This window comes from Cyprinus carpio, chromosome A11, assembly GCF_018340385.1.
Source record: "Cyprinus carpio isolate SPL01 chromosome A11, ASM1834038v1, whole genome shotgun sequence".
Classification (NCBI taxonomy): Eukaryota; Metazoa; Chordata; class Actinopteri; order Cypriniformes; family Cyprinidae; genus Cyprinus; species Cyprinus carpio.
In genome coordinates, this window is record NC_056582.1 from 21,480,283 (window position 1) to 21,501,253 (window position 20,971).

Sequence of the window (20,971 nt, forward strand, 5' to 3'; positions counted from 1 at the left end):
TGTAGCGATACGACACTGGCACTAGGAAGTCGATTGTTTGAGAAAATGGTCATTTACCTCATTCACACAAGCTGAAGACTTGCAAAAAACTAGCTCCGGCACATTAGCACTGAGGATGTTGTTCTGCAAGTGTGTGCCTGCATTGTGCTTGTTTGATTCAGGATATCCTCAATAGTAGTCTTCCTGTGCCTGCCGGGACAAAATACAGGTCACCGTCCACAGGAGACAGGCAAAAGTTCAATGAGGAAACTTAAGTGTTTGACCGGGTGTGATACAGAAGACACTTTAGGTTACCAGAGGCCACGCTGATCCACGCAAAATGGGCATTTATGCATAATACAGATTTGTTAATATATCAAAGGAAAAAGGCAATCTGCACACAATTAGATCCAACTTTGACATTTTAATGGAAAATGTGAATAATTGTTAAATTATTCTCTGCACAGTTGAATAGAAGCCAAAACATTGTACAGTATTTTTCACAATATTTCACAGTATTTACAGACTCCTTATCAGTGCGTTATAGTAACGCCCCCTGCTGGTCTCCAGCAAACACACACTTGAATTCATGCCAACCTAACAACCCAATACACTCCCAGTTAAATATACAAAAAAGTAGAAATATTAAAGATATAAGGATAAATGAAACATTATCTGTACATTTCTAAAGTACATTCACAAAAGAACTGATCTCAATTAAAGCGCACGCTGTGAAGCCGACTTGTTTGGTATGTTTTCAACATGACAGCAAACTAAAAAATCCCAACACAGATGCTTCCTGTAAACATCCCTTTTAAGAGCAGAGGTTTAAAAAGGGATATTTACAAGGCCATTTCAAATAATAGAGATAATATCGGCAATGGTGCTTGTAAACATTGCCCCCTTCACATTAGAAAGGTCCTTCATATCATAAAAGAAAATTAATAAGCAACTATTATCTTACAAACAGAAGTGGTTTTCATCTGGTGGACACACAGACATACAGGATGTACATCTACACACATCTTGCAATTGCACTCCTGTTATATGAACAAGTTGTTCAAATTTATAACATTCTTAATGCATGTATGGAATAATGTAACCTATATAAATATTTTTCACTTTTTCAGTCATCAGTCATCATGGACCACTAAGTGACAAAGATGTAAAAAAGCAAGCATAGCCTGACCTTGAAAGTTGAATCTTACGGAAACTGCCAAGAGCATATCCGGGCCATATTTGACCACAAAATCAAAAGAAAGAAATATGATGAATGTGAATATGAAGCACATTGTAGAATTGTAGGAGTTTTTTTTTTTTTTTTTTTTTTTTAAATGACAATTAATCCCAGTAGCTTACTGTAATTCTAGTAAATGTAGCCTGCTTCTTACTGTAATGCACATAAAAGACTAATTAAATCATATAGCACATTTGTGAAATAGATTTAATTTTTTTTAATTTATGCAGATTTTAATTTATGTTCAGACAGTATTTTTTTAACATTGCAAAAATGGGAATGTTTTTGCATTTTCTGCATTTTGCAAAACATTACTTCTTAATATAACTTTTAATCGTAGGGTGAAATTTCACATGGAAATGTTTTCTCAAGATTCCCCTAAAAATTGCAATTCAAGTTTCAGATCTAAGCAGTGAGAAGTGGACAAAACCAGAACAAAGTATATTAGCACAGAGCGATCAGGCAGTTCCAACTCATCAAAGAAACATTGGCTACAAATTATTCATGATTTTGTTGAAGGGCCTCTCGCTTTCAGTTGCTGCCTGTGGCTCAGAGCGTTTCATTATTAACCTGCTCCTGACACAGAGTCAGAGATTTCACAGTGACCCCACTGCTCAATCACAACATCTAGCTTCAGTTTCGAGACGTTCTGAAAATGACTGCTGTACTGATTGTTTAGGGACTGATCTGGTCGGTCAGGGAAAGGACATTTGGGAAGACAGACTAGAGTGATTCCAGTTATACAGATACAGTACTGACTCAAAATGAAGGAATCACATGAAAACATGTTTAGGTCATATTTCATCACAAAAGCAATGGGAAAAGTAAGAAATCTGACATTACCAAAAGCTAATTTTCTTCTTTTCTTTTTTTATTCTCATACTTTCGAGACCATATAAAACAGTCATTTGAATTTTCGGGTGAAAGCATAACATACACAAAAAGACATAAAATGTGAAATTATGTGTCTTGTTGTCGAGATGAACAGCACTGAAACTAGATGAAATTCAAAATGTTTTGGATAAACACTCCGAAAACCACATACAACCAGACAGTCCAGGTATTAAGGACTTTCTCCAGTGAAATGGCAATTACATCCTTGATATTCTGAACTTAAATAATGTTGTCCTTTTCGATCCAGGACATTGAGTCCTCACAGATGGTGACCTGAATCAAACTACACAACACTATTACATAAATATTGCCCCATTTTCCAGTTTTGGAAAACCATTAGATTGACGTTTAAGGAGAGGGTTTACATTAGGAATGAGCTTAGTGATCATTGAGCAGATAATGACTTTTAAATCTCAGTTTGAGCTCTGCCAGGTGATGCAAACGCATTTAGGACAGAGAGTGAGAGAAGGAGGGGGAAGCCTGTGATGAGTGGAAAATTCAACGGAACTCATAACCATAAAAGCTAAATAGATGGAAATGTGACTGAGGGGTCTCGTGGCCCTGACTTCTTGGGAATGTATAGAGTGAGGTCAAATAGACTGGTTACTTGGTTACTTGTCTTTTAGCTGACGCAGTTCATCCAAAGTGACTTACAGGGGACTAATTGCAGGGTTTAACTAATTTGTTCAAGTGCGTAATAGTGCAGGATTTTGACCTTGGTAACTATCTAGTTCCAGAGTCACCCCTGCTTGGCTCTAAACTGGAAACTTTTGTACTAACAACTCAGATTTTTACCCATTACCCCAATTTCTTCTCATCTTTACTGCACAGTGAGATAAATCTGAAAGCATTAGCACATTTTTGGTCTTCGAGCATTTGTCATTGCAAAATAGACAACAGTGGGCCACATCTGTTTGACAAAAGCATTATGAATCTACAGGCTGAGGTGTTTTGTGTTAGTCAGCACCCCCAGTATTAATATATCTTTGCTAAACATCAATACAGGCGTCCTTAACAGCAAATCTGCATACGTTTGCTATGGCTGTCTAAACCCATAACAAGAAGCCCCAAAGCAAAGACGGCTCCAAGAGCGGAAGGACTACTTTGGTGCAAAACAAGTTCCCAATAATAATTAATAAATAAATTGGAATTAAAACATATAAACACACTCATTTCATGGGAACTAGAAGTTTAGTCCCAAAGAGAAACATGGTGTCTGAGAAAGGAATCAAGAATTTGTGGAACTAAGCCTACGCAGACAAGTTTTCAACCAATCATAAGCGGTCCCAGTGCTCACCCCTGCTGTATCCCCATACCTTGCCCTGACTGAAAAGGCCTCTGATTCCATGGTCAAACGGTCAACAATGAGGTCAGCAGATACCAGCACTGTCCTCTCAATCTTGACGTCTCATTTGGGGATCTCCAGGGCCATTACATCAGGTTTGGTCTTGAAGTACTGATTGAAACGCAGCACAGCATACCTAGGAAAAGGGTATTACAGAATCAGAAATTAAAATCAAAATAAAAAATGAGATAGAATTAGTAGAAATGTATTTATAGATCATATTATTAAATACAAAAATAACTGCAAATAATTTTCAAAATAGCACAATGAATGCTATTTAAAATAAATAAATAAATAAATACAATTTTAAATAATTCGATGGCCCCTGTGTTGGATCATATATTATATTGAATTCCAAAATACATCAAATACTAAATAATTTTAAAAGGCATAACGGGCATTTTGTCCATTTTAGTTGCATTTTTGACGTAAGACCTTGTTAACTGTTGACTCCAAAATATTCAATAAATTTAAATAATTTTTTTAACCTTTCCCTACATGCGACAAGGCTGATTTTTTAAACAAGCTGTAGGACCCTCCTGATCTCATATGCGCAGGCAGGGATTTATTGTTAAAAGGTGCAGCCCGAGAGGAACCACGACCTGTTGCTTGGAAACTGGCAGCGTAGGAAGTTTACAGAATATATTACTTGAGCCAGTTTAATAAAAGTGAGCCACGATTCCTACAAAAATATCCTCAGCCTACGGATGACATAACTCACCCCCTCCAAAAAAACAAACAAAAAACAACAACTAAAGAGTAACTTGAGTAAAGTTTCATTGTGCCACAGATACACAACACTGAGGATTTTGAGTGCAGTTTAGATCGACTGCCAAATTCACAGAGGGTAGCAGGCCGCAACTTATTGCAGTCAAATCTACTTTTCACCTCTTGAAACAAACACCACTGACTGGTTTCTATGGGCAATAGAAATAACAGTCCGCACTCATTCATTTTACAGTATGTGGGAGAGCTTCATTTAAGACCTTCACCTCCAACTGAGACTTTCATTCAAAGATTCAGATCTTATGTATTTTTAAAGTGCAAAGACAACAGACATGGTATTGGGACTGTTTTAGCCATGAACCCAAGAGATCTCAGCTTCATTTCAGGTCTCGTGTGATTCTGTCTGGCGAATAGTTAGGTATTAACTTTGGCTAGAAGCAGTTTCTGCTCAAGAATTACTTTTGCCTAATTATTTTTTGACTTACATGAAAGAATAAAAATGCATGAATGGAAATCCAGATAGAAAATGGGTAAATTCTCAAGCAGAATTTAAATATGTATAATTTGTAATATTATTTAATATTAATCAAATATGTATGTGTTTATATATATATATATATATATATATATATATATTATATATATATATATATATATATATATATATATATATATATATATATATATATATATATATATATATTGGTCCATTTGGTCTAATTTGTCCAATAATGCAATATCAGGATTTATTTCCAGTATACAATTTTATATTTGCTTACAAAAGTATCTTCTGGAACTAAAACTTGCTTGTGTATTGGCTGCATTAGTAGTCACCACTTCCTGTCACTTACTGTACATTCTTTATCTGCCATTATTATCCATTTCTCTTAACACAGTCAGAGTTGATAAAGATCTTTATGCCTGTAAATAAATCCTCCTCATCACAGAGATGAAAGTTTTGCTGAGCTGGGTACGCTGCTTACCCGAGGAAGTCAAAGTCGATGGTGGAGTACTTGGCTTGGATCAGGGCCCAGAAACCCCAGAAGAAATGTGAGGCCTGCCAAAGTGGAAGAACAAAAACTTCAGGGCAAAGCCTTCTAGCTCAATCCATAAACACGTATCACTGACACCAATCAACATGCAAAAAGCTTTTAAATCCAAAACCTTGGAATAAACAAACATAAATAGACTTCATAAATGCAGCATTAACAAAACACTTCCTCCGCTTTGATCCTCTGCAAACTCACCAGAGCAAACTTGTTGACCTGTACGTAGAGCGTCTCCAGTTCAAGCTGGCTCACCTCTTCACCTTTCTTGGTAAAGAGCTTGTAGGCCTGCAGGTAAGTGTGCAGCCAGTCCAACTGCATCTCTCGACTGGGATAAAGGTTATAGTCGGGTTCACTCATGCCTGATAAACACACACACACATAATGAGGTTAATGCAAAACAAATCCCAGAGGATTATTTTTGTGAATGATATTTTAATGCTGCTCACCTGCAAATTCATTAAAATGATTTCCAATGTCAAATGCTTGGTAGTTGTAACTGGAGTATTCATAATCAATACACCGAACATGACCTGGAAACAGCAAGAGGGGTTGATTCGCAGTAAATAAGACAAAATACTACAAACCCGATTCCAAAAAAGTTGGGACACTGTACAAATTGTGAGTAAAAAAAGGAATGGAATAATTTACAAATCTCATAAACTTATATTTTATTCACAACAGAATATAGATAACATATCAAATGTTGAAAGTGAGACATTTTGAAATGTCATGCCAAATATTGGCTCATTTTGGATTTCATGAGAGCTACACATTCAAAAAAAGATGGGACAGGTAGCAATAAGAGGCCGGAAAACTTAAATGTACATATAAGGAACAGCTGGAGGACAAATTTGCAACTTATTAGGTCAATTGGCAACATGATTGGGTATATAAAAAGAACCTCTCAGAGTGGCAGTGTCTCTCAGAAGTCAAGATGGGCAGAGGATCACCAATTCCCCAAATGCTGCGGCGAAAAATAGTGGAGCAATATCAGAAAGGAGTTTCTCAGAAAAAAATTGCAAAGAGTTTGAAGTTATCATCATCTACAGTGCATGATATCATCCAACAATCTCTGTGCATAAGGGTCAAGGCTGGAAAACCATACTGGATGCTCGTGATCTTTGGGCCCTTAGACGGCACTGCATCACATACAGGAATGCTACTGTAATGGAAATCACAACATGGGCTCAGGAATACTTCCAGAAAACATTGTCGGTGAACACAATCCACCGTGCCATTCGCCGTTGCCAGCTAAAACTCTATATGTCAAAAAAGAAGCCATATCTAAACATGATCCAGAAGCGCAGGCATTTTCTCTGGGCCAAGGCTCATTTAAAATGAGCCTTGATAAAAAGAAGAGGGGATGCCACACAGTGGTAAACATGGCCTTGTCCCAACTTTTTTGAGATGTGTTGATGCCATGAAATTTAAAATCAACTTATTTTTCCCTTAAAATTATACATTTTCTCAGTTTAAACATTTGATATGTCATCTATGTTGTATTCTGAATAAAATATTGAAATTCTAAACTTCCACATCATTGCATTCTGTTTTTATTCACAATTTGTACAGTGTCCCAACTTTTTTGGAATCAGGTTTGTACACTTGAATGCATTTTTGAAACGAAATCCCAAAATGTAATGCCTTAGGTGAAAAGGCACTTCGGCTCTATGGTGTTGTCAATATTTCTTTGTTTGAGTTTCCCAACATGTAAACTTCTGGCTCAACCAAATGCAGGATCTCATGTTTGCCTAAACAATAAAACACAGGAGGCAGAGTGGACAGAGCAGCAGTAGTGTTTGAGAAATCTGGAAGCACTCAATATATATGCTATTCCGTTGCACACTGCAGATTTTAAAACAACAGAAAAAGACATTCACAGTGCATTTAACTTGAGTACTATGACATAGACACTACTGGCCAAAAGATTCAGTAAGACAGAGATCAGTAAAAAAAAAAAAATTAGAGAGAAATTAACACTTTTATTCAGCAAGGACACATTAAATTGATCAAAAGCCACAGTAAAGATATTTATAATGTTGCAAAATATTTCTATTTCAAACTAATTGTGTTCTTTTGAACTTTCTATTCATGAAAGAATCATGAAAAAATGTATCACGATTTCCACAAAAACATTGTTTTCAACATTAATAATAAGCAAATCAGCATATTAGAATGATTTCTGAAGGATCATATGACACTGAAGACTGGAGTAATGATGCTGAAAATTCAGCTTTGCATCACAGAATATATTACATTTTAAAGCATATTAGAAATTAGGTTTTTTTATTATTGTAATAATATTTCACAAATTTACTGTTTTTACTACTTTTTTGTTGATCAAATAAATGCAGCCTTGGTGAGCATAAAAATACTTATTTCAAAAACAAACAAACAAACAAAAAAATCTTAAAAAAAAAAAAAATCTCATCCCTAGGAGTTGAATTAAATATGAAAAGTGGGCTATGAAAAGAATTCATATTTTTCCCCCCTCCCACATGACTGGTTACACCAGAAGAACAGAAAAGCCATTTCAGAGACAGAGAAAGGTTTTGATACCAAAAATGACTAGCTTTTAACACACACTTTTGTGTACAATAAGACCAGGGACATTTATTCTAAATGTAAATACCGTAAGTTTGATTTCATGCTGTCATGGTGTTTAAGTAAAACCCACCTTCCTTTGCGTTGTGAATGATGTTCTTGCAGAGCAGGTCGTTGTGACAGAGCACTACAGGAGAGCCCAGCTGCGACAGGTGTTCCTTCATCCACATCATTTCCTGTTCTAGCACTTCCTGACTGGGCACTTCCTGCTGAATTCTAGTTCAGAGAACACAGAAACAGATCAGTGATTCAAGCACATGACAAACAGAGAGTCAATAGTGGTTGACAAAAGCATAATGCCACAAAATGTAATTTTTGGGAAATTATAGTTTGTTCAATTAATGTTCCCATAATTTTGCACACCCTTCCTAAACATGGCACAGGGTTTGAGGTATAATTTATGACCATAGATCAAACAGTGCAGGATGAGTTACACATACAATTTCAATGCTCAGGGTTAGTTCAAATCATTAATCTCAAATATGAGTAATTGAAATTGCCTTCGCAAACATCATTAATATATTAAATCTATATGGCTCATCTACAAAGCTCAAATTCTCCTTTGAGAATTAAATTATTAATCATAAATTTTTTTAAATGTAATAAATGCTTAATACACCTTCAATAAATCAATTTGCTAACACTATTAACCAACAATGAGCAGTATATTTTATACAGCATTTATTAATCTTTGTTGATCTTAGTTAATAAGTTCATGCTAGCGAAAGTCCATTAAATAACATTAAGAAACACACTACACACTAATAAGGTTTTATTATATGCTGAAATTAACATTAAGATTAATAAAAGCTCCTTTAAGTATTTTTCATCGTCAGTTCATGTACTTAAACTTAAAGTGTTATCAACACAAGTGTTATCAACTAAATACTTCATAAGGTTTAACTTCAGACAGTGGTAAAGTTGTCCAGTTCAACCTCAAAGCAAACTACTGTCTGAAATCGTCCTATTAGACTTCGAGCAGTAACATAACCTCCATCAGAGCAACTATGCTTATGAAACTAATGCTCTAATGACGTAAATGACTTCGCATGTGCATTATCTCTGGGTCCCAATAAACGTCATGATGCAAACAGCCGCCAGCTTTTAAGAGCGAGCATCTTTGTTAAGGTAGACAGTGGAGATGATTATGTGACATAACAGCTCTGTGCATGAGATTAGATGGACGGAAGCAATCTGTGCACCGCAAAAACACCTGTCTGAGCAAAATCAAAGTTTAATGAGGTTTCAAACGGCTTTAATGGGTCTCATCCAATCTGATTCTGAGCTGTGAACTATGTGTGCTTGAATTTGACTTTTAATGAGATCCTTTAAGATTCACTCTCTGAGGGTTACCTGATGTTAGAGGCTTGGTCTGTGAACTCAGTGGCCACCAGCGAGAAGTACTTGCGCATTTTGATCCACAGGTTGGGTTTGGGGATGCAGCCGTTGTGTGCGTGGATGGCGTGAATGCGGGCCATTTCTCGTGCGATCAGTCTGCCAATAATAACAAAGGAAGACGTTGGTCAAAATGGCAATGTTCAATTTCAGCTTAAACACAATGCCTGGAAAAAGCTGTTTGTGTGGAAAAAATGGACATTAGCCCAGGGTCACCGGTGTAGATTTTGATACGGTTCACTGTGTGCCTGGAAGGAGTTTTATGTGATAGTCATGAACCGCACATGAACTTCAATCCAAATTTGCAGTTAGCTCAGACTATATAAGAATGTTTGCACAAACCATTCTTACATATTTAAAGACATTTTTTTCAAAGGGTGCCTACTATGTCAGCTTTGTTCTTGTTATTTCTTTTTCAACAAATTATGTTTCTATTTAATTTTCAAAAGATTTCTATATAAATATATAAAATTTCATATATGAAAATTCAGCTTTGCCATTACAGGAATAAATTACATTTTAAAATATATTCAAATTGAAAAGTTATTTTAAATTGTACTAATATTTCATAATACTGTTTCTACTGTATTTTTTATTTTTTTTTATCAAATAATTGGTTAGCATAAGAAACTTATTTTAAAAACATTTAAAAAATCTTAAAGATCTGAATGCTAGTGTAAACCGATCAAGTATGAAAAATCTAATTTTTTTTTTTAATTTTAACTCATTGCAGTGCATTTTGCGATTCTCTTATCAAAGGATAGTATCTTAGAATTTGGACAAGTCAGGTATAATTAAGTAATTAGTATACTCACAAAAAATGCAAATAGCATAAGGTTTTGGAAAAGAGCTAAGGTCAGTTTTAATGATTTCCTTATTATAGTCACAAAGGCCAAAATAGACACTGTGCTTTAAGCTAAAATCAGAGTGAAGTACTCTGTGTTCTAACCCAAATCCAGAAGTCAAAAGACCAAACAGATGTGTTATTTTTAGAACGAACACCCATTTGGATCCTTCTATTTTGTGCCTTGTGCTGAAAGGACCAACCTGAGTAACACGGGGTCCCTGACGTCTTGAGTATCCAGAGCGCGTCCTTGCATGAACTCGTAGCAGATGCCATTCTGAAAAGTGCAGTAAAGTCGTGGTGCACAACCGTTGGCGTGCAGAACCTGGAAGCTCTTTAGTTCGTTGTCTCGGTCCACGATCAGCTCCGTCTTGTTGCCGTACACCCTCACCAGCACCACATCGTCAAGGCAGTCCTCCACATAACACCCCACCAATTTATTAGTTGTGCCATCTGTGAAAAGCTGAAGGGACAAAAACATAAGTACGGATTACAATCATGGCTACTTTTTGTTGCAGGATGCATAAACTTTACAGTCAGCTTGAAACGGCATTCAAAACCAGTTTTTAACTTCTGTAATGTGATGTATTTTATGCATCAAGAACTGCACGTTGATTTGGCAAAAAATTTAATTTACTAATTCTTTGTCCATCCAACATGTAGAGGAGTTTGTTTGTTCTTTGGAATGGAACAGACTTGGAGAAATTTGTCATTCCATCACTTGCTCACCAATGGATCCTCTGCAGTGAATAGGTGCCGTCAGAATGAGCGTTCAAATAGCTGATAAAAACATCACAATAATCCACAAGTAATTCAAACCACTCCAGTCCATCAGTTAATGTCATGCAATGTGAAAAGCTGTGTGTGTGTTTGTAAGAAACAAACCACTCATTAAGACGTTTTTAACTTCAAACCGTTGCTTCCGGCACAATTGCCGGGACACATTACCCGTGTATTTTCCGGAATTGCAGTGTGAAAGGGGTTTTGTTTGGATACATCTTGGATAGCCAGAGGGTGAGTAAATGTTTAGCAAACTTCCATTTTTTGGTAAACTATTTATTTAAAGAAAGAAATAGGCTATTTCAGATAATTCAAATGTCAATCGCAATGGAGCGTATGATAAACTGGCAAGATTTAAAATGCTTTGTTTGTGTAGCAGTGTATCCCACAATTCACTGCACCGGCCTTGCCACCCACCAATGCATTTCTGAGATTCCTGAAATGACTACAAACAGCACGACTGGTCAACATACAGAGGATGAATTCAACTCTGAGCAGGTGCCGTTTTGACTAAGTGTTGTTTCATACACTTATATCTTGTAATGTGTCTCAATAGTAAATGGGTTCAAGATAAATTGCTGACAGCAAATATTCCATGATTATATGAACAAATGCAGGATAGTTTGAATATTAAAAAAGGGGATTTAATGTCCAGTGTTTACAGTTGAGCCTAGGTCAACCACAACACAACGTCTAACTATTTTGGCTATGTCTATGACTATGCAGGTCTCCTAAACGGCTGGAACACCAGAGCTCATCTTGTTGTAATCTGATGAATGGTATCAGTATGCCATGTGCCAACAAAGGAGCTTTATTTTGAGCATTTTGGCTTCATTCAAACAACTGCACCAAAGCAGCTGTGAACAATACATTTGGGCACAATGCGTGTTTTTCATTGATGAAAACTATGCTGGCTATCTGTAAACAGTGCCATGCCACCCACATGGAGGTCGAACGGGATTAGGTTCATTCATCCTGGCTTCAAACCTGTAGCAAACATAACTCGTTATTGTCCAGCATTATGGAAGTGAATCTCTAGTCACCCAAAAATCTTAAGAATAAAATATAAAAATGAAGCTTATCTTTTAGGACCAAGACCAAGGATGGATCAGTGTAGTAGTTTTGGGCCATGTGCTTTTGTCTCGTGCAAATTTAGAAAAACTGAATATCACTTTTGTGTATTCTGGAGATTTGAATGTGACCAAGAATACATTATTTAGCTGGCTGACATAGTTGAAGTTTTGTCGAATTCACAATAAGACATTTTGAAAGGAATGAGTTAGAAACTTATAAAGGAATCAGAAGGTTTTCATTACATGTCATCAATTTCCTGAAAAAAAAAAGTGATGTGTGGATATATAATGTGTATATAACTGCAATTTTTACTTCACCTTTTTTAAACAGCAAAATCTTGTTAAACGGAGAATATCAAATATGATACACCAGTCTTTTGAGGAATGTTTATTTGTTGTTTCTCTCTCAACCATCACTGTAATGCATTGCATTATAGCTATATTTTGACCCAAACTAAAAACCAGAGTGTGATCATAAAACTAAGCATTTAAACATCTCGCTAAGACATTACTGAGAGATGTAGAGTGATTAACTGATATTAATATGCATTTTATGCAAGTAGTCTGCTATGCTTGTATAAATCTCTCATTGATTTAAGTTACAAGCTATGAGAATTTCGCTTTAATTTTTGGCCATTATAAATATCAGCAACTACACAAAATACATTTTGATCACTTTGGGTCCCTGAAAGTGTGAGTATGAGTTCCATTCTCAATATATTACACTATATGAGCCATAAAAGGCTGATGTATCAAATATTATACTCATTGAAAAAAAAAAAAAAAAAAAAAACAGATGCAAACTATTTTTTTCTTTTTTGACTTCTATATTTGCCTAAAGGTTCAATGAACTGTTCATTTTCTGACTTTAATTTTATGTCATGCTTTACAGGGTTAACATAGTTGTATAATTTGTGGCATATTAATTCTAAAGCATATAAAAAAGCTAGTAAATGTTTTTATTTATTAAAAATATTTTGTTTTAAATTCGGGAGTAAAATGTGCTTATTAACAAGCATTTGCTTTACCCACGATTTCTTATATCTTTCCTTGCTTTTAGGGTGAAATATGACTCGGACACGTTTTTATGCAATTCATTAGTGACTTGGACTGGCAAAAGACAAACTAACAATAATAGCACTGTACAACAGTAACCTTCACTTCCCATCACATCATAAATGATAACACTCAACGAGATATGGCAAATAAGGCTGACAATCGGTGCAATAATGCAAAGTTTATAGTTGTGTTAATTGTGTAGCCCGTGTGGAGATGGGCGGAGACATCAGGCCAGACAGTAAGTGTGACTCACCGAGTCTGATCAGCTGCATTACGATAAACTACTTTCTGATGAAGTCATGAGACTGATCTGATAACACAAATGGAATAGGGTGATCACTTTTGAGTCAAACGTGGTTTTGGGTTGAGTCAATCTAATCAGATCTACTAGTTTCAAAGCGGAACGCCAGGTGGGGGTTAACCTCTCATTCAGAGGTGACCTGTGTCAAGAACAAAAGAAAAATGTGTAACTGTTGCACCAGCATAGTCCAGATTGATCATTATGTAAAATATGTGTGTGTATACACAGACACTTCAACAACACGACATGCAACAAAATGTATTGACACCACCTGTGACCAAAATATCAGATTTCTGTATTATCATCAGATTGTCTTATATATTATATATATATATATATATATATATATATAATATATATATATATACATATATATATATATCATATATATATACATATACACATATATACATATATATATATATATATATATGATAATGCCACATCAGTACATTTACATGATGGCAATGCACCTTACTAACCAAACTCATTTCACTGTACTTTATTGAGGTGTCAAAATGCGGTTGAACTGGGACATGCAAACAGAACTGTGTTGACACTATAATGAAAGCACAGATGAACATGACCTTAACACACCATCATAACCCAAACTTTTTAAAAATCCCTAACATTTTTAAATTATCAAATTTAGATATTTAAACAGCTAGATTTAGACCACAATAATTTATTAGTATGGTGTAGAGCCTCCTTTTACGGCCAATACATAATCAGTTAGCCTTCGGAATGATAGAAATAAGTCCTGCACAGTGGCCAGAGGGATTTTAAGCCATTCCTCTTGCAGAATAGTGGCCAGGTCACTACGTGATGCTGGTGGAGGAAAACGTTTCCTGACTCGCTCCTCCAAAACACCCTAAACTGGCTCAATAGTATTCAAAACTGGTGACTGTGCAGTCCATGGGAGATGTTCAACTTCACTTTCATGTTCATCAAACCACTCTGTCACCAGTCTTGCTGTTTGTATTGGTGCATTATCATCCTGATACAAGGCACCACCTTCAGGGTAGAATGCTTGAACCATTGGGTGCACATGGTCCTCCAGAATGGTTCAGTGGTCCTTGGCAGTGACGCACCCATCTAGCACAAGTTTTGGGCCTAGGGAATGCCATGATATTGCAGCCCAAACCATCACTGATCCACCCCCATGCTTCTCTCTTGGCATGCAACAGTCCGGGGTGGTAAGCTTCTTTGAGGCCTCTTCACACCATAACTCTCCCAGATGTGGGAAAGAGAGTGAAGGTGGACTCATCAGTGAACAATACTTGTTTCACATTGTCCACAACCCAAGATTTCCACTGCTGGCACCATTAAAACTGACGTTTGGCATTGGTACGAGTTGGGTTATAGCAGCCCGACCATGTATATTAACCCTGAGGAGCTCTCGACGAATAGTTTTGGTGGAAGCAGGAGAGCTGAGGTGCACATTTAATTCTGCAGTGAGTTGACCAGCTGTGGTTTCATGTTTTTTTGGATACAATCCAGGTTAGCACCTGGACATCCCTTTCAGACACCGTCCTCTTGCATCAACAGTTACTCCTGTTGGATGTGGTTCGTCCTTCATGGTGGTATGTGGACATCAATCTGGATACTGTGGCTCTTAATACACCACAAAGACTTGCTCTCCTGGTCACAGATACACCAGCAAGATGCGCACCAATAATTTGTCCACTTTTGAACACTCATATGTCCCTCATTATGTTGTGTGCATTGCAATATTTTATGTACAGCTGTGCTATTGCTCTGCTAATTCAACCTTCAGACTCTGATCTTACTGGTGGAACATGCAATCATTGAATATTGGCCACCAGGATGTGCAGACATAGCCATGAAACCTCCAACACTATTTTGGTCGGTGTGTCAGTTTCATTGTCCAACCCGTTTATATACACATATATACACATATACATATATATATATACATATAGGGAATGCCATGTTATATATATAAAAATTCACATAAGGGGTGTAACAATATACCAATGCCACGGTTCAGTTTATATCACACTTTGGGAGCCATGGCATGGCACCAGCAGTGCTAAAGAATACCAGATTCACTTTCAACTTAAAGGGGTCATATGATGCTGCTAAAAAGAACATTATTTTGTGTATTTGGTGCAATGAAATATGGTTTAAGGTTAAAATAAAAAAACATTATTTTCCACATACTGTACATTATTGTTTCTCCTCTATGTCCCGCCTTCTGAAACGTGTCGATTTTTACAAGACTCATAGATCTGAAAAGCAAGGTGTGCTGTGATTGGCCAGCTATCCAGCGCATTGTGATTGGACAAATGCCTCAAGCGTGTGACGGAAATGTTACGCCTCTTGACATATTGTGATGCCTTGTCCGGTTGGAGCGACGAGACATAAACATAAAACCCATTATAAACGTGATATAAACATGATTTCTAGTCATGTCTTCTTTTGGAAGGCAAAAACAAAGTAGTTTCGCTTTCTCAACGAAACAGCGTCACACAACGCGGCCTTGAGTGAGCAGTGGCCGGAAGGCTAGAGTGAGCCATGGCCAGCTTGAGTGAGGAGGGCGGGTGGCTTGAGGCGGATTCTATGAAGGAGCATACCTTGTGCTTGCGGCAACCAAGTTTTGATATTACTTAAGTAAATATATTTAATCTATGGTATTCAAGTTAAACCAAAATGTTTATCCATGTGTTACTTTATACAGTAGCCAGCTAGCTAGCAAATCAGATATTAAAAATGTAAGCTAGTTAGCACTATTTCATTGACAATTTATGAGGCTTGGTATCATGTGCAAGCTAACTCAAGCGGTGATGCTCTTTCTTGTACCTTCCGCTAGCTAGTTTTCTGTTATTATACAGAAGTATACTACTGGTTATAAGTTTGGACACATTACTATTTTTGAAATCATCAAGCCTGCATTTATGTGTTCAAAAATACAGAACTAACAGTAATATTGTGAAGCATTAATTCAAAATAATAGTTTTCTATTTTAATCTACTTTAAAATATAATGTATTTCTGTGATGCAAAGCTGAATTTTCATCAGCATCATTACTCCAGTCTTCTGTGTCACATGATCCTTCAGAAATCATTCTAATATGCTGATTTATTATCAATCTTGGAAACAGTTGTGCTGCTTAATATTTTTTATAACCTGTGATGCTTTTTTCATGATTCTTTGATGAATAAAAAAAAAAAAAAACTTTCAAAATATTTTTTTTTTTCACAATACACTACCGTTCAGAAGTTTGGGATCAGTTTTTTGAAAGAAATTAATACTTTTATTCAGCAAGAATATATTGATAAATAAATATATGATATATTGATAAAAAGTAAAGATAGTAAAGACTTATGTTGTTAGAAAATATTTCTATTTTGAATAAATGCTGTTCTTTTTAAGTTTTTGTTCCTCAATGAATCCTGAAAAAAGTATCACAGTTTCCAAAAAAATCCAAAAATGACATTTTTAAAATTTGCATTAGTTTGCATGCATGTCAGCTTGTAACATTGATTTGAAACATGTATTTGGTACTTGCCACCTTTTATCTTTACTCTTTTCATTCTTTTTTTTATGGCTTAGGAAAACTTTTATCAGATGTTTCTCTGCATTGCTTTTTGCATAACTCTGGGTCGTCGACACCAAGCTTCGTTGCAATTTCTTTATAGGAATTAAATGCTTTCTCTGAATCTTTAAAGTATGTCCGTGAGCGATCGTACAGGTGCGGATATATCTGTGCCAGCTCAGCTATTCGACACATCGATTTATGTTGCTAGTGATAGGAGATGTTGTTCTCTTGCCTGACCTCCATTGAATGAGATACGAACTGAAAAAATAAATAAAAAAAATTGCACATCAAAGAAGGTGGAGTTTCAGAACAAACCCACCGATTGCCTAAGCGCCACGGACCAATGGAAGCTCTAAGGTGTTTAGGAGCCAAAACGAACTCCCCCAGAAAGTTTACTTTGGTCAGCTGTTTCGAACTAACGAAACGAACTCAAAACTAACATCATTTCGGCCTGATTTTGTATATGAAGTATATCGGGGCCTTAACAATGAGGCTAAAGACAGCAGCCTATAGCATCAGTTGCTAGTTTGTCTCTTTGGATCACAGGAGTGAGGTTTACCTGCACAGCACCTACCAGCTGGCCTCTGTTACTCCCAACCCCCTAAACCTCACTCCCATCCGGGTCACGGCACCAATATATTGAGAGAGTGGGAGAGTGGGCTTTATTATGAGAAACCTGCAGGAATGTGTAGAATTACGCACAATGCCCGCAATCCTGCAGCGAAGCACGTCAACTGAGTGAACTAAAAAAAAATAAAAAAAAATCACAGTGTTTTATTAAAATAGCTTCAGCGTAACTCAACCAAGTATATGACAGTCCCAGTCATAGTTATATGTAATGACTTGCTTTAGCGTAACTCAACCAAATGCATCTTATATGAGAGATGAGAAAAATCATGTGATATTAAATTTTTTTCTTTTTTAAACTTAGGACCATGTGATATTAAATTTTTTTCTTTTTTAATAAATGTGCAAAAATGTCAACAATTCTGTGTTTTTCTGTCAATATGGAGTGCTGTGTGTACATTGAAGAAAAAAAAAAAAGAACTTTAATGATTTTAGCAAATGGCTGCAATATAACAAAGAGTGAAAAATTTAAGGGGGTCTGAATACTTTCCGTACCCACTGTATGTGTGTGTGTGTGTATAGGCGGGAGGAGCAAACGACAGACACAGTAGGTGAGGCGTCAGGCCTCGGAGAGGCTTTTATTAACAGAAAAGAAACAAAAACAGGGAATAAAGTGTGCAAAGGAGAAGAGTGTTCAAAATAAATAGGGAATCTGGTGTCCTCGTCGTGCTGCGGGGTTCGTGTAGGTGGGGCAGTGTTCAGGAAGGAAGGGTCCAGGTAAGGGGCGGAGTCTGGCGACCACACGCGCTCCACTCTACAGTCCGGGGCGTGGAGGGTGGCGGCTTCTTCCAGCGGCTGCATCCTTCTCGTTCCCCTTGGTGCTTGAAAGGATTAAACGGCCCGGCATCCTGGCCCGATGGCCGTGTAACAAGTGCAGTCTTCGTCCGGACCATGGGTCCGGCTGCTCATATCTCTGGCGGTGCAGGAGTCCCTCCACGCACCCTTCCTGGACCCACGAGGACACCAGTGTGCATGCACACTGTTATTTACTTGGCAGTCTATTGGACAGTCACAGGCCTCCTGGTTTTCATCCAAAATATCTTAAATTATGTTCTGAAGACGAACGGCGCTTTTACGGGTTTGGAACACATGGGGGTAAGTAATTAATGACAAAATTTTCATTTTGGGGTGGAGTATCCCTTTAATGTATTATACTTCCAATAAAACATTTTCAATGGGTTTGTAAAATGTTACATGTAAAATATTTGTATGCATGTTTTGGCCTCAGTTTTTGTAGCATTAAACACATTTTTGACCCCCAGGCGTCACAAGCGTGTGGTGTTTCGAGCGCTTCGAAACAGTGAATCATTTTGCGAAGCAATTGGTTCAAACTGATTCTAAAGTTCGAAAAAGTTCGCTTCTCCCATCACTAGAGTATAACGGTAGCGGTACTTCAGGCCCGTTCACCAAGGACGATAACTATAAAGATAACGATAAATTGATATAGTTCTAAAAATCGTTTCAGTATTAAAGAACAGCAGCGTCCACACCACAACTATAACGATAAAGACAAAGGAAAAAGATATCGTTGGAATCACTTTCAGAACGATTTTTTTCCAGCTGATTAAAAAATTGACAGCCAATCAGAATCCATCCTGTTGTAACGCACTCGGAGAATTTAAAGCGCCAGACGAGCGTGCGCTTCGAATAACAGACGATATTGTTCGCTGGTGTGGACGCTAATATCGTTATCTTTATAGTTATCTACAATACAATTAAGTACATACCAACAAAAACACAACACGTAGCGGTACTTCGGTTCGGTTTGAAAATCGTTTCGTTACACCCCTACACAAAAACACACTTACTATGAAGTACAGACGAAGATGACCTTAACACATGATCATGGACTAGCCTTTTTAAATACACTAAAATAAATTATAAAACATGTATATAATATATATAATTAATTTTTTATGATAATATATATATATATATATATATATATATATATATATAATATATATATATATATATATATGAATTACACCCTAACATTAGAATGATTATGAATCACAAAATACTAGACTGATTCAAAGATATAAATTTTTTTGTTCTCTGATATTCAGCTAACGTTAAATCGCCGGTGACGTATCCAGCAGATGTGCCTCGCGTCAAAAATTGAAAACCTCTGTTGTCCGGCTCATTTCAACCACCATCTCCTCATGCATAACGCACATTGTTACATTATTTCTTTATACTGATTTTATTATAGAATACGCATGCTCAAATTTCATTAGATTTGATGTAATGACCTGCAGCAGGCTAAGTTAGCCAGGCTAGTTTCCAACGTCACTCATGGAGTCATTAACGAGCAATATGACGTGAAAACGCAAACAAAAAAAAAAAAAGGGGGGGGGGGGGGGGGGGGGGGGGCTTACGTTATATTCTCATGTGAAATTAAAACCCAAAATAAATTGATATAAAGGCCCTAAAGACACCGGGAGTAACGTCGATTAGCTCGAGCTACAGACAGTCACACCTAACGTTACCTTACCTTAGTCCGGATCAGGTTCGGGTCCCAGCCCGGTCTGAGCTCTTTAATCAGCTTCATCGCCCCCTCCGTCACGTTATGTTCGTCCACGAATATCTGGAATTTTCTGATCGTCGGTGATCCGACCGGCACGTGGATCTCCGTCTCCATCATATGATTTAGCTGCCTATTAATGCCCGACATGAAACTTTCTGAATCTATAAGTATTCAATACGTATATGAAGTATTCCTGGGTTCTGGAGGTTTTAATTTGAACGTGCAGTGGAGGTCCAGCCTTGGTTTAACGTGTGCAGAGAAAGAGGAGTGGTTCATATGCCGGTTTCTGTCATCACGACTGGAAAAAACGGCGCTTCTTCCTTCTACGGGCACCGCCCACAAGAAATCATCCGATGACGGAGGCCTAGCTCATGAATATTAATGAGCTCAGGCTGACTGGCCTTTTCTTTGGCTAAGGGGTGGCTTGTTAATATTAATTAGGTCACGTGACGTTGCATTCGCAGTCGTCCTTTGTAAACACTTGTCTCGTGATTATTACGAGTTAAGCATTCAGCGTAGTAAGTTTAGTAAATAACCTTGCTTTCCGTTTTTATCAGTAAAATGTGCTCATAATTTGGTCTTTTTTTATAGTATAATTTTATGTGCCTTAGTATTAGAAAGAAAGAATAGGCTATAATAGACACATTTTAAAGTCAAATTTGAATTAGGGGAAATGTAAACAATATTAATTTTTGGTCAAATCAGACGACACGCGTAGATCTCAGGTCACTAGGCGTCTCTTTCTGCTCATTCATTTTTATTAGGCTACACGAGCTAAAGTGCTCTCTGGTGGCAAAGACCCCTACAAGCCACAGGTCTAACATCATAATGCAAAGAACATGGTTCATCATAATGATGTGAAATATGTGTAAATAGTTTATGGATTACATATCAACTCTAAAATAAACCTAAAAAGGTTTACAGAATGTTGCAGGGTAAATAATACAGGTTAAATCAGTTCTATCA

The 20,971-nt window shown here is 36.9% G+C and overlaps 1 protein-coding gene across 1 annotated transcript; it reads right to left on the reverse strand.

Moving 5' to 3' along the window:
• Window positions 1-388: 388 nt before the first annotated feature.
• On the reverse strand, window positions 389-20,345 carry LOC109099037 (ethanolamine kinase 1-like). The gene is made up of 8 exons (XM_042766768.1): window positions 19,973-20,345; window positions 10,277-10,536; window positions 9,188-9,328; window positions 7,908-8,050; window positions 5,677-5,760; window positions 5,429-5,589; window positions 5,165-5,238; window positions 389-3,591 (listed from the first exon to the last, which is right to left on the reverse strand). The coding sequence occupies exons 1-8, from the start codon at window positions 20,150-20,152 to the stop codon at window positions 3,519-3,521; spliced, it is 1,116 nt and encodes a 371-aa protein (XP_042622702.1). The 5' UTR covers window positions 20,153-20,345; the 3' UTR covers window positions 389-3,518.
• Window positions 20,346-20,971: the final 626 nt, after the last annotated feature.